General features: G+C 40.7%; 1 protein-coding gene across 1 annotated transcript in view; it reads right to left on the bottom strand.

The window, feature by feature from the left end:
• Positions 1–651: 651 nt before the first annotated feature.
• Positions 652–14,771, bottom strand: part of rimkla (ribosomal modification protein rimK-like family member A) — a 55,180-nt gene continuing 41,060 nt past the window's right edge. Inside the window, exons 2-5 of the mRNA XM_070860236.1 lie at positions 13,880–14,110; positions 13,124–13,210; positions 12,170–12,373; positions 652–7,144 (exon numbers count right to left, since the gene is read on the bottom strand). Of these exons, the coding sequence (XP_070716337.1) occupies positions 6,648–7,144; positions 12,170–12,373; positions 13,124–13,210; positions 13,880–14,110 (1,019 nt within the window). The 3' untranslated portion in view covers positions 652–6,647. The remainder of the gene's footprint in view (positions 7,145–12,169; positions 12,374–13,123; positions 13,211–13,879; positions 14,111–14,771) is intronic.

Genomic DNA, 14,771 nt, shown 5'->3' with positions numbered 1-14,771 from the left:
ATGGTCAGATCTTAATTGCAGCCCATGTTGCAATATGTGCAAGCACAATGTATAACCAAAGATGTATACACTGAACACAAGCTGCTAGCTGAAAATGGGTCACCCTTTAGTCTACAGTACCTTATCTAAAAGGATATAACCATCAGGTTACTTTTCATATCACATGAACATTGACATGAATGGGAAATGCTGCACTTAAATTAAAGTTGCTTTACCCCAATAAAAGATTATTTAAAACAAGTGTAGTGCATATATCCCAAACCATCTCAGTGAAGATAGTCACACTAATTTTCAGGCTTTGATCATTCAAACTGTTTCAGCTATGTCCCTAGTGTATGCTATCAAGGTTACTTGGTTGTACAACTGCCTTGTACTCCAACTCATTCATGGCCTTTGACTATTGTGTCAATCACAACATTTGAACAAGGCACCCAGTCTTGCATGCACACAGTCACACTTACACAAGAAAAATCAACCTTGCTCCAAACACAATGTTCTACAGAGAAACGCAGTTAGTGAAACCGTCAGTAAATTCAAACGTCACAGCTGTACAGTTCAGTGCATTGGAACACTCACAGCTTATTCTTAAAATGTACATTTTCAGACCTTTCCCTCCCACCCCCACCCCAATGTTTAAAGAACACCGTTCGTTTATGAAATAAGCAGTAAAAGCATAAACTCAACAGTTTTTGGATGTTCAAATATTTTTTTCTCTTAAATACAAGTTAAATTTAATTCCTAACTACATATGTATAATATTCTACTCATGCCTGGAGAATGGGACAGGGCTGCTTCTCCCGCTCTCCCACAGTTGGTCTGCAAACACAATGGAATGTCAGGATTGGTGAGGCTGTCTCAGTTTTACACTCTATACAATGAACTGCTCTCGAGTCTGCCATAGATAAAGCAACCATGTTAAGGCTGTGGTAAAAGATCAGCAATCGGGTTTGAAACCTCAGCTACCGGGGGTTTCCACTTTAAAGTTTCCAGCACAACAGCATTGATCTGACTCAGTGTTTACAAATCAACGGAAACCGTTTTTTTGTTACGCTAAGGCTAGGTATATAAATTCATCCTACAGTTTCAAGTACCGTGGAAAGGAGAATATCCACTGGGTAAAATATCCTTATTGATCAGAGTGAGGCAAATGCAAAGAATCTGCAGTAATACTTTTGTTCAAATGCTCACATCTCCAACAAAGGTGGAATGAAGGGAAAGTGTGGATAAAAGGGTCAAATCTCTTCCCTCAACCCCATGCAAAAACCATAACACATTTCATTCTAGAATTATTGGTTAGGGGATGGGGGGGGCAGTAACAATTTTTTTTAAAATTTAATTTTGGTATCAGCATGCTCCAATTAAATTATTTCACCAGTATAGTCGTAATGTAATTGATTAAACCTGCCAGCCTGTCAGTGTTTTGCATGACAACACATGTTGTACAGGGTATCATGTAGCACTCGTCTATCAAACAGTTGGTAGAAATGTCTGCCACACTTGAAGTTTGCATTCAGAAATCCTAATTGAAGCAGAGCTGGTTTGGGGCTGAAGGAATTCATGTCTGAAAAAGTTTTTCATCTTGTGCATGGCTTGATAATCATTGGCTTTGTTTATAAAGTTACCTTTTCTTCTCTTTTACCCCATTACCAGTTACGTCATAAAGGCAAAAATTCTTTTAAATTTTAGATGCGTACCGTAAATATCAAGTCAACAGCTAGCTGTAAGAGATCACAAATTATCCGACAAATTATCCAGTCAGCGTCACTTGTGGATGTTCAACATATCTTACTGTAACCAGGACACGTCCTGCGCACAACCACTGCATAAACATCAGCCAGCTTGTCATAGTTTTACTAAGTTAAAAAAAAAACATAAAAATCAGCAATTTACTGAAATAGGTGAGAGGGCAGAGCACCAGCAAATATTCACCACTTCTCCCTCACCATTTTAAAACACTTTCAATCTTTGAACCATTGGAGCTCTTCCTCTCTTCTCCTACCCCTCAGTTATCAGGGAGGCAAGTACACTCAATTCAATTGTAGGGCATCTTTATTCAAATATACAGGCTCTTCATCCTCTTCCATGTTCTTAAATTAAATTGTAAACTATACTGCACTGTCAGAATAAGTAGATTTTCCAACAGTTCTGGATCTCTGCAATTCAGCCTGCAATGGTGCACCTGTGTTATCAGGCCCCTCTTGATCTTCAACGCCAGTAGCCTCCCTATCCATTTAGGCAACTTACTCAAATGCTGGACATTTACAAAGAAAGAAGGAAGCAAAAACAACTAATACTATCTTGTTGGGACAATCCATACCACTTGAGCACAGCTCCTCGTGGGTTAGCCACTGGCAGTGTCAGTGAAGATGTTCACAGACTTAACAGCCCATTCTGCTTCCCTCAAAATCTTTCGCATGAGACGTTAGGGCGAGGTGGGAGATCCAATGGCCATTGTTGGAAGGGGAGCAGGGGCCAGTTTTTGTCACTTAACTAACATCACTAAAACCAGAACTAGGGGGACGTCAATATAAGATAGTTGCTAATAAATCAAATCTTGAACACAGGAGAAACCTCTTTACCCAGAGAGTGGTGAGAATGTGGAACTTGCTACCATAGGGAGTGGTTGAGGTGAATAGTATAGATGCATTTAAGGGGGAGCTGGATAAAAACATGAGGGAGAAAAGAATAGAAGAATATGTTGATGGGGTGAGATGAAGTAGGGTGGAAGGAGACTCGTGCGGAGTGTAAACACTGGCATGGACCTGTTGAGCCGAATGGCCTGTTTCTGCGCTGTGAATTCTATTTAAAGAAATGGCTATGGAGTCAGTTGTACTTTATTCTAAATAAAGACATCGCTTTGTCACCTCAACAAAGTTCTTACAACACTGAATTTACAGGGGAGCCCAAGGGCTCCTTTAGAATGAATGTCATGGCTAATCCTTTTATTTTGGTGTTTGGTGGGGGGGGGGGGGGGCGGGGTGGAGGGAAGAGAAAGATTATAAAAACATACTGCTTTTGCTGTTAATTTTGCATCTGAGTACATGCAAATAAAATTGATTGCTATTAAAACGTTCTGTCTACCACAGATATTGCACAACTTCCTTAGCATAGGTGGCTTTAAATTTGAGTTTCCGCCTTCATCTTTACTCCCCTGAAGACGAAGCCTTATGCTGGGTGACAGTTCCAGTCAAAGTGACCCTCTGGCACTTCACACCACACGTGGCCATTCTTCACCTGCAAGCCTGAATAGTGGGCTGTTTGATTAAGGATCAAGCCTGACTTTGTCCTTTGCTACTGTTTAGAAACACTTTCACTGTGAGATCATTTCCGACACCCCTCATCCAGCCCAGGCCAAAATCAGCATCCCCATTCATATATGCTAACTCAGCACCAGGGAGTGTGTTGGATTGCATGCCATACTATGTGGTGCATTCACACCTTTTGTCATCAGGGAATTGTATGCAAAAGAAAAATCAAGCATGTGCTTTGAGAAATGTAGTCAACAAGTTTAAGTGAAGCATGGTGAACTGTGTCTGTGCTTTATCCCTGGATTCAGTGTTGCATGGAAATAGTTCTAGGGATTTTCAAGTCATTGAGTTATAACCCAGCAGCAGCTGGAACAGAATCAAAGTAGTCAATCAGAATATTGTGGGAAAACTTTTCAACAACACAGATAAAGCCTTGAATTTTGGATCTTAATTTTCCAAAGTAACCCTGTTGCCTTTTAAAAATTGCTGGAATGTTTATAGAAAATGGTTGGGAATGTTCACAAGCCATCTTAAAAGTTACAGGCTGGTGTGCTCGAGGATGTTAAAAGAGTGGAAGAGGATGCTGTGAACCTTTTAATCCAAGTCCCCAGACAGAGCCAATTTTAATTACTTTAATTCAAAGTCCCTTGAATTGTAGTTAACACATCTCATGTTGGATAGCTGGAGCCATTCCAGAAGGAATTAATTACATTTAACCCAGTTGTTGTGCAAACCCAGGTCAGTACAGTCTCTTAATGTAAAATGTGTACAATGCTCCTTTACTGCTTTAAATACTCACACATCAACAGGTTATGTTGAGAGCTGTCCTGTACCTTAATGGTGCAAAGAGTACTGCCACGGCCAGATTGCCTTTACATCAATGAGTATCATATTATTTAGAGAACACTGTTGGTCTTATTGAGCTGCACAGCCAACTTGTTGTTGAGTATACAATTATAGAAATTCATCAGTTACATTTTTTAGGGACCTAGAATTCTGCAGCACCTCAAGCCAATTTCTGCAGGAAACCCAACCCAACCTAACCAAATTCTGAGACACGTAAATGTAGATTCTATGGCCAAATCTGTCCAGGATTTTAGGTTATTTCAATGTAATACATATTTTTAATACTGCAAAAAATTGGCAGTGTTTTTTTTACATGGGCATTTTTAATGGTTTAATCAGTTTACTGTGTTTGGCTTCTGATCCCATTACCTGCTCATTTTATAGTAATAGCTGCCACTTAACGTCGAGCTGTTTTACTTGGCCTTTCATCTAGCGAAATGAGATAACTTGGCATTATGTGACAGCTAGCTAAACTGGTGGCTTTTGTTTCAAGTGCCAGTATTTACAATAGTATGATGAAGAAAGCTTATGTATCAACCAAAACTGTTGAAACTGAGTTTTCCTATTTAAAATTAGTTTTAAAATGACAACATTGTGTATTCTAGTTTGTTTAAAGTGCCCGAGAGCCTTGTGCTTATTGACAGATTCATTAACAGCCAAAGTTACACATTCAGTAATGTGCGCTCAAACTCATCAATAATTATAAAAACCAGGAAATATACTGACATTTTTTGAAAGGAAAACATAATACTGGTGCTGTGCCCATCGTACTGGGAGATACAATTTGTAAATACAGACACTGCTTTTTAATAAGAGGAGCTGGCTTCTGCAAAGTCAGAAAATCCCCATACATTTCACACTTTGTAGATTTCACCTCTAACAGATAACCAACACTTGGAATATAAACATCAATAAATGCTGTTCTGAATCATGTCAAGTGACACCAATTTTCTAATTCTTACTGATTTAGTTAATTCCTATGCAATTCACATTTCACCAGCTAATTAAGGAACAGAGATCAATCCCCATGCATTAACCCATTACTTGCACAATGGGAAGAATTCTCCCATTACCTGGAGAATTAGGATACTAGAGACCAGCTTCAATGGGACAAATAACCTTAGTTCATCTTTGATTTTTTTTTAATGTAACATTAGCATAAGTTTTGGCAAGTAAAATTAAAATAGTGAAATGGAAATGGGGCAATGAACAGTAGCTACAATTCAATGCATTTACACCACACATCAACTTGGTCACTCACGAGTCAAAATGACTTTTGTATCTACAGGCTAGACTGTGTATTCTATTTATTTGCCCATATATGTCTATGTTATGCCTGGGATTGTTTCCATGCAATCACAAGTCTGAGAAAAACATAACATTTTATCAATTAAGTCGACAAAATGAAGATTTCATCAATATTACAGCCAAATCTCAAGCTGAGAACTTCTACCTCACCTTCAAACATGGAGAAACTACTTGTAAGCAACCAGTTTTCCACTGTTTATCATCACACCCCCTCAACACGCACCCTTTATCCATTAACCAATCTTGTAGGCAACTTCACATGCCAAATTCCATAAAGAGCTAAAAATATTAAATGACTAATCATCTAAGCTCTTTTATATATTACTGATTAGATTTTGCTCTCAAATTACTTTCTGTAGAAATGTGTTTATTTTATAATCAACATTTTAAGCTCACCGTTTAAGAATTTTTTGGGGGGGGGTGGGGGGGCGGAGAAGGGCTCAGGATAAAAATCATGGCTCATGTCATTTTTGGTGTGTGCTGCCATTTTACTTTAAATTGATGTTCTTCATTCCCTTCATCATTATGCTTTTGGTCGAGACCAGCTAAAAGATCTCAGCTTGTGAGTCACGACATGCTCCGGAATAATAATCGGCTCTTTTATTTATTAGCATACCAGTTCAAACTGTTCCCACCAAAATTCCTGAAAAATCTTCAAGTTCTGTGCAGTCGACGCAGACTTTAGCAAATAGCACTGCTGCCATAGCAGACAGTACGAAATACATGAAACAGCTATTCTAGGGAAGGGGAAAATAGCATGGAGGTGCAGTTCATTGCAGAGAGGCAAGACATTGATTCCAAATGCGGAAAGTTCCTAATCTCAGCCATGCCACCACTGGGAGGTGTCTAGCAGAGAGTGCATTTCCCAACAAGAACTGATGATGGGTCTCTTCCATAAAATTAACCGGTCTTTCTCTTTCAGATATTGAATACCTTTTTATTGCCGAGGCAATGTCTTTTAACTAAACAACTGAAATCATACTATTGTGTTATTGAAGTAAGTTTATAAACTGCACCTAACTGCTCCCGCCCCACCCCCAATTGAGAATACATAACCCATTGCCCAGGAGTGAGTTAATGGCTATAATGTCATTCAGGGTTATTCAACAAACCCAGACTTGACATAATTTATTCTCCACGTTAACCATTAAGTGTCTCTTCCATCAATTCTTTTAGCCTTTTATTTACAGTTCAGCTGGGAAAGCAGCCCTGTCTGTTATACCTGTTACTAGAGGCTCCTCAGCCTCACTCACTCAATAGTTTAATTTCAGTGTTTATGAGATTGTTCATGTTGTAGCCTGGCTCAGGCAGGACAGTGTGCATGGACCTGGAAGCAGTAGTGTCAGAATCCCTGACCTCCACTATTTCAGGGTCACTCTCACTGGAGCTGGATCCCACACTCATGGTGAACACACTCTCCGGGATGGCGCTGACTGGTGCCCCCACCTCTGGCTCACTCGTTTCACTGGCACTCGAAACTACAGAAAGGAGGGACATTTTTCTAGTCAGTCTGCTTGGCAGTAACGACAGGGCGTAGTCCGCTATGATACCGCTTACATCCAGACTGCAAGCTTTGTCAAAGGCCCTGAAACCTACATTTGCATTGGCTTCACACACTACAAAAGAACCGTCATCTTTCCTGAGCAGATCGATACCGCACACGTCCATGCCCAAGATATTCGAGACCTGGATTGCCAGCTGTTTGCCCTGCTCACTCAGCTGATACATCACACCAACACCTCCTGTCAAACACAGAAAAGACAGGATCAGTTCAGAACTCCCAAGAAAATTGGAATTTTTTTTTAGGCACTGCAGGGAAAAAGAGAGAAATATGTAGGTACTCTTTTAATAATGAACAATTAAGTTTTCTATGCAACAGTCAGGAAGCCCGATATCTACAGCTGGACCCTCTGCTGGGAAAGAAGAACTCAAATCTTCAGTCTTACCTCATTTTAACTCGGGCTTACCCAGAGAGCAAGCTTCAACACTTGTCAGGTCCCAGATAATAAATTTATCTGCACACAGCAATTCTGCTAATCTTGAAATGAAGAACTGTAACTTTCCTGAATGCCTGTTGCTAACTGCTGAAGGTGACAATTTTTTCCAACTGGTGTCTTAAACAGTTTATTTTTGACACTACCTGTACCATCATTAGTCTCCCGTTGCTCCTCCCCCAACCGGTTACAAAAAAAAAATTGTTCTCTAGATGTGGTCAATGCTGCCAAGGATGCATTTATTATCAATCCTTAGTTATCTAAAGAAAGTGGTGGTGGCCATCTCCTAGAACCACTGCAGTCCTCATGGTGGTGCTGCTTCCACAATAGTGTTAGGTAGAGAATTCCAGAACACTAAATTAAGAATGCCGATATATGTCCAAGGCAGTATAGTGTGTGATGACTTAGGAGGGAAACATGGAGGTGATGGAGTTCTCATTACATTGCTGTGCGGTCCTTCTCAATGGTAAAGACCACAAGGGAGAGAGTGGTTGTTGAACTAACCTTGTTGAGTTTCTGCAGCACACCCTGTAGATCATACATATTGCAGCTGCAGGGTGCCTGTGGTGCAGGAAGTGGCTATCAAGTCCAGTGGCAGGGGAAAAAAAATCAAGCAATCTGGATCTGGATAGCGAGCTTTTCGAATGTTGTTGCGGTTGCACCTATCCAGGTGAGTGGCCTCATCCACCACATATCTAACTTGAGCCTTGTAGGTGGTGGAGAAGCTTTGAGGGGGTCAGGAGGTGAGCCATTCATTACGGAGTTCTGAGCCTCTGCTTTATTAAGAACATAAGAAATAGGAGCAGGAATAGGCCATATGGCCCCTCGAGCCAGCTCCGCCATTCAATAAGATCATGGCTGATCTGATCGTGGACTCAGCTCCACTTCCCTGCCTGCTCCCCATAACCCTTTATTCCCTTGTCGCTCAAAAATCTGTCTATCGCCTTAAATATATTCAATAACCCAGCCTCCACAGCTTTCTGGGGCAGAGAATTCCATAGATTTACAACTCTCAGAGAAGAAATTCCTTCTCATCTCAGTTTTAAATGGGCGGTCCCTTATTTTGAGACTATGTCCCCTAGTTTTAGTTTCCCCTATGAGTGGAAATATCCTCCTTGCATCCAACTTGTCGAGACCCTTCATTATCTTATATGTTTCGATAAGATCACCTTTCATTCTTCTGAACTTCAATGAGTCTCGGCCCAAACTACTCAACCTATCTTCTTCATGTCAACCGCCTCGTCTCCGGAATCAACCTAGTGAACCTTCTCTGAACAGCCTCCAATGCAGGTATATCCTTCCTTAAATACAGAGACCAAAACTGTACGCAGTACTCTAGGTTGTAGTAGGATTTCTCTGCTTTTATACCTCTATCCCCCTTGCAATAAAGGGCAACATTCCATTTGCCTTCCTGATTACTTGCTGTACCTGCATACTAACTGTGTGTTTCATGCACAAGGACCCCAAGTCCCTCTGTACTGCAGCATTTGCAATTTTTCTCCATTTAAATTATAATTTGCTTTTCTATTTTTTCTGCCAAAGTGGATAACCTCACATTTTCCCACATTAGACTCCATCTGCCAAATTTTTGTCCATTCACTTAGCCTGTCTATATCCCTTTGCAGAGTTTTTGTGTCCTCCTCCTCACAATTTGCTTTCCCACCCATCTTTGTATTATCAGCAAACATTGGCTACATTACACTCAGTCCCTTCATCCAATTCATTAATATAGATTGTAAATAGTTGAGGCTCCAGCACTGATCCCTGCGGCACCCCACTAGTTACTATTTGCCAACTGGAAAATGACCCATTTATCCCGACTTTCTGTTTTCTGTTAGTTAGCCAATCCTCTGTCCATCTTAATATATTACCCCCAACCCAGTGAACTTTTATCTTGTGCAGTAACCTTATCGACTGCTTTCTGGAAATCCAAATACACCACATCCACCGGTTCTTCCTTATCCACCCTACTCGTTACATCCTCAAAGAACTCCAGCAAATTTGTCAAACATGATTTCCCTTTCATAAAACTATGCTGACTCTGCTTGATTGAATTATGCTTTTCCAAATGTCCTGCTACTGCTTCCTTAATAATGGTATATCCTTCCTTAAATATGGAGACCAAAACTGTACGCAGTACTCTAGGTTGTAGCAGGACTTCTCTGCTTTTATACTCTATCCCCCTTGCAATAAAGGCCAACATTCCATTTGCTGTCCTGATTACTTGCTGTACCTGCATACTAACGTTTTGTGTTTCATGCACAAGGACCCCAAGTCCCTCTGTACTGCAGCATTTGCAATTTTTCTCCATTTAAATTATAATTTGCTTTTCTATTTTTTCTGCCAAAGTGGATAACCTCACATTTTCCCAGCGACGGATGTTAGGCTAACTGGTCTAGTTTCCTACTTTCTATCTCCTTTTTTTAAAATAGGGACATTACATTTGCAGTTTTCCAATCCATTGGGACCTCCCCAGAATCCAGGGAATTTTGGTAGATAACAATCAATACATCCATTATCTCTGTAGCCACTTCTTTTAAGACCCTAGGATGTAAGCCATCAGGTCCAGGGGACTTGTCTGCCTTTCGTCCTGTTATTTTACCAAGTACTACTTCTTTAGTGATAGTGATTGTATTAAGTTCTTCCCTCCCTATTGTCCCTTGATTATCCACTGTTTAGTGTCTTCTACCGTGAACACCAATACAAAATATTTGTTCAACATCTCTGCCATTTCCCTGTTCCCCATTATTAATTCCCCAGTCTCATCCTCTAGGGGACCAACATTTACTTAAGCCACTCTTTTCCTTTATTCTTATAACTATAGTGTTGATATGGCTGGTCCTATTCAGGTTCTGGTCATTGGTGGCCCCCAAGATGTTGATGCTATTGAAGGTTGGGGGGCCGGTTGGTGGTTGGGCCTTTTCTTGCTAGAGATGGTCATTATCTAGAATTTGTGATACAAATTTTACCTGCACTTGTCAGCCCAACCTTGGATGTTGTCCAGATTCTGCTGTAGGCAGATATGGGCTGCTTTATTATCAGAGTTGTGAATGGAGCTGAATGCTATGGAATCATCAGCGACTAGCCCCACTCCTGACCTTATAACGGGGGAAGGTCAGTGATGAAGCAGCTGAAGAAGTTTGGGCAGAGGACACATCCCTGTAGAAATCGTTCATTGATGTCCTAGGGCTGCCCAGCAATCTACAAGTGTTTTCCTTTGTGCCCGACATGTCCCAAACCACTAGTGGAATATCTCTGAGCCTCAGTGGCCTGACTTTTTTTTTTTAAGGTGCCACACTCACTCTGTCCAATGCAGCTTTTTGTCAGCACAGCAGTCAAACTCTTAAGATTTTAATTACGCAACAAATTAAACTGTCATGTGTTTGAAGGAAGGCATAACGGTTTTTTCCAGTTTGAATCCAAGCTCCTGATCTCTGGGTTCTAATGACTTTACAGCCTGATCACTTCAGTGAACTGAAATGCAGTAGTGTCAGTTTCCACTGGAGGATGCTCTACCTTCACATCTGAAGGCCTCAAATGATAGAAAAACCCAGCAATCCAGCCTTACAACAGTCTTTGTAAAATGGCAGAATTAACTTAAAAAAAAGAAACAAGAAGTCAAGTGGGGAACCAATATGTCTACAATAAATAAAGCACAAGCACTCGACACTCATTTAAGAAAATTAAGTCATGTTAAATGTGCAATAACATGGTACCCATGTTACACATCTTGGTAACCAAGCCCACTCTAATTAATTAAATGTACATGCAAACACAATTAATATATTACTTCTCAGAAATTATCTAAACACAGTTAATTTGCACAGATCAGTATTGAGAACAGGGAGTTGGAAAGACCATCTCTTATTAGCATGGGGAATTGGTATTTATGTATTGAAACAAACAGTTAAGACACAGTAAATCTGCAAAGCAACTGCAAAACTGAGAAGCACAGTTACAGGTACTATAAATAAACATATTACTCTAAACAAATAGTTAACCTGAACTGTGATTGTTCCTGGCTAGTTTGGATTAGGAACATTCTACTATATAATGAACACACACTTCAGACTATAAGCATTTTTTATGGGGGGACAGGGGATTTGCTGAATGTTTTTACTCAAGATTAAGGATGTCAATGCTGGAGATGTAACACCTACCATATGTGGTGCCCAGCGATAATCAAGAAGCACTCCTAGGTCAGATACAGCACAGTTAGAGACACAATAAACTCCTTCCACACTGTCCAATAATGTGCCTAAACCCAGATCAACAGAATGGTACCAATGCAACATTTCAAAAGTTAACAGGAAAATTGTTGTTAGGAGCCAGGAGACTGCTTACTTGTGAAAAATATCGGACGGTGATCAGTTCATGTGGGGCTGAATCCCAGCATTTCTTGCTGCTTTAACATTTTAGTTCATGGGCTTGTATCCTTCACCATCTTCCTCAAGAGCCAAATGCCAACGGACAAAGACAGAGAAGAGAACCTCTCCGCACACCTCCCCGCCAATCCTCTTTTTATTTCTGCGCAGAGGCATCAGTACAAATATGAAGTCAGATGGCTTTAATTTTGCAATTAAGAGCAGGAACCCTTGCTGATTTTCCCCCAATCAAAACCCGAAGCACTGGGACCAACGGTCCCAAACCAGACCAGGGAACAAACCTGGGACTTATGGTCCATATAACTGAGTTACAGACTGACTTTACCAATGGAGACACGTGGGATGCCACGGGTCTTGTAGTAACTACCCACGAAGTGCAAATTCTCACCTAATGAGCAGTTGCTTTGCATTCTGCCATCTGTGGAGCAGCGTAGCATCGCACCAATCACACGGCCTCCCACCATCACCACGCGGATATCCTTCCCATGAGATTCCTTTACGTATTTCTGGAAAAGGTACGGGGCATCGTGTCGTATCAGGTGAGATAAATCTGACAAATGATGCTTGTCCCGTGCTAGGAACACTGCTTTTCCTGAAGTGGAACAACACAAAGGTAAAACTCTGTTATGCATCTGAACAGGTTATAAATAATGTGCAATTTCTGCTGACGTAATAAAGAAGAAGCTTTAGTATTATTCTTTATATACATGGCACTAAAGAACACACCAAGACAGCTCAGTATTTCACTTTGTAATATTTGCATGTAAACTCAAATTATTTTTGAAAAAAAAAGAGACAGATTTTAATCCATTAATTTGTTTGTCTTCTCTCCTGAAAATGGTGGTTCTTGCTGGAGAGTCATTCCACTGAGCAGCAGGCACCCTCTGGTACCTCACCAATGGGGCTATGCTTAATATGCAATCCTGGACAGTGAGTGTGTCGGCAGGCTATTGAGCATTGGGGTGGAGGCGGCAACACAGCCAAGCCTATCATCGCCCAAATCCAAGCTCTCATATTTATCATTAGGGGTCACTGGATAGTGATTGGGAGCTAAAAGCCTGGCCAATTCCACACATGCCTCTCTCTCTCTCTCTACCCCCCTCCCCTCCCCTCCCACCACCACCGCCCCCCCCATGATGGGGAACTGTGACCAATTGTAGTGCCCCAACTGCTATTACAGGTGAGATCAGCTATCTTAGCACAGAACAGAGGTGGTACCATCCTTCACTGTTCTGAATTCTGGTCCTTTACAAAAATGATAATAAAAATTGTGGCATTAAATATAGGTTTTTGAGGCTTTACTGTATCTGTACTCAACTGCAGAATGAGAAAGAGTTTATACCTCGATGACCTCGTGTGTTTTTAACTACTACCGGATAACCCAAAGGCTCAGCTTCATCAATCATTTTGGAAAAATTTTCGTGGCCACCTGTTGTAAGAAGAACATTTCTAGGTTATTGTGTAAATAAATGCTTCAATCCCCACCTCTCAATTTGGCTGATTGCAAGAAGGAAATAAATTTGTCCTCTCTTTCCCCCACCCCCACCCCACCCCCAGACCAGGAGAAACAGAGTATTAAAAACATATACAAAATGGGCCAAAAATTGACACACATTTTATCTTATCCTTCCAGAATACAGACCCCACTACCTTCCCATTACAGCATCTAGCCATTTCTTAAACAAGTCCAGTATTCTGGCCTCAATTACCCATCCTGGCAATCCGTTTCAGCTTTTGGTCACCTCTTATGTGAAGAAGAGAGGCAAACCATATCAAATGCAATAGCTGAAAGTCTCCAGGGACACACAGCACCCACAATAAAAAAGGACACCAAGATAGAGAATGGTAAGGTAGCACATTTGAGAAATGTTATCTAGCTTTCATATTCAACTGTAAATATAATAATTAGTGGTAGTAACTACTGCAGGTACCAGAGAAAGCTACAGCACTGGAAACTGCACAGACCAGCTTGTATCTAAATACAATTACTTTGTCAGAGGATATTAAGTGTTTATTTGACTACCAGATTCAACAAAAGTAAAATATTGCTGAAGACTCAAAAGTTGCAAAAGGATCCTTGGCATCCATTTATACTTACCATACGAGAAAGTATCAGGCAGTGGTATTCCGTGACCAGCTAACTCCTGGAATGTCCAGAACTTGTTGACGCAGTGCAGTATGGCCTGAGGACGATTGGCCAGGCGACAGCCCATCTTCTCCAGGTGCCGCAGTAGAGTGATGTCACTGTCATTCTGGACTGAAGGAGTGGGAACTCTCACCATCACCACTTGAGGGTAACTGGTTACCGGCTCCTGTTTGATACGTAGTCCTGCAGAGAACAACACACAGTCAACATTAATAGCTTTGTACAACCATTTTGTTCAACATTCTTTTGTAAGAAAGGTAATCGCAGATGGCCGTAAAAGTATCTGCAGCATGAATACTTTATGTACACTTTTTATATGAAATATTTTGCTTACTCAATTCCAAAAAAGTACTGTAAAACAGGGCTTATGGCAAACAAGTACAAGCAGCCTCTTGGGTATGTGTGCTAATAATTTTCTGTGGTACTCAGTTCAGATGGGTTAACTTCAGCACATCAGAAATGGAGGAGGTAGTAAAGAGAACCCCTGCAGTATCTTATTTTGGTAACCTCAAAGTGACAAACACTCACTCCCCAGAATAAATCTGCACATATACTGCAACAAAAATGTCTTCAGGAAAATATAACTTACATATCTACAATAGATTTGTACTGATCATTTCCTTTGTGCAGGATTCGGTAAATGAACACAAGACTTGGCTCAGAGGCATGAAAACATTTATTTTAATATGAATAACATTATTACATTAAAAAGGCAAACTTCAAAATGTAGGAAGAGGCAAAAACAAAGGTCACAAAAAAGTAAGATGCTATTAATGCACATAATTTTCTACACAGCCAAGTTTCTGATTCTGGTTCTGCTGACAGGGAGTGACACAGGTTAGCA

This window comes from Pristiophorus japonicus, chromosome 18, assembly GCF_044704955.1.
Source record: "Pristiophorus japonicus isolate sPriJap1 chromosome 18, sPriJap1.hap1, whole genome shotgun sequence".
Taxonomy (NCBI): Eukaryota; Metazoa; Chordata; class Chondrichthyes; family Pristiophoridae; genus Pristiophorus; species Pristiophorus japonicus.
The sequence above is the reverse complement of the archived record's forward strand: the minus strand, read 5'-3'. Positions and strand labels throughout refer to the sequence as shown.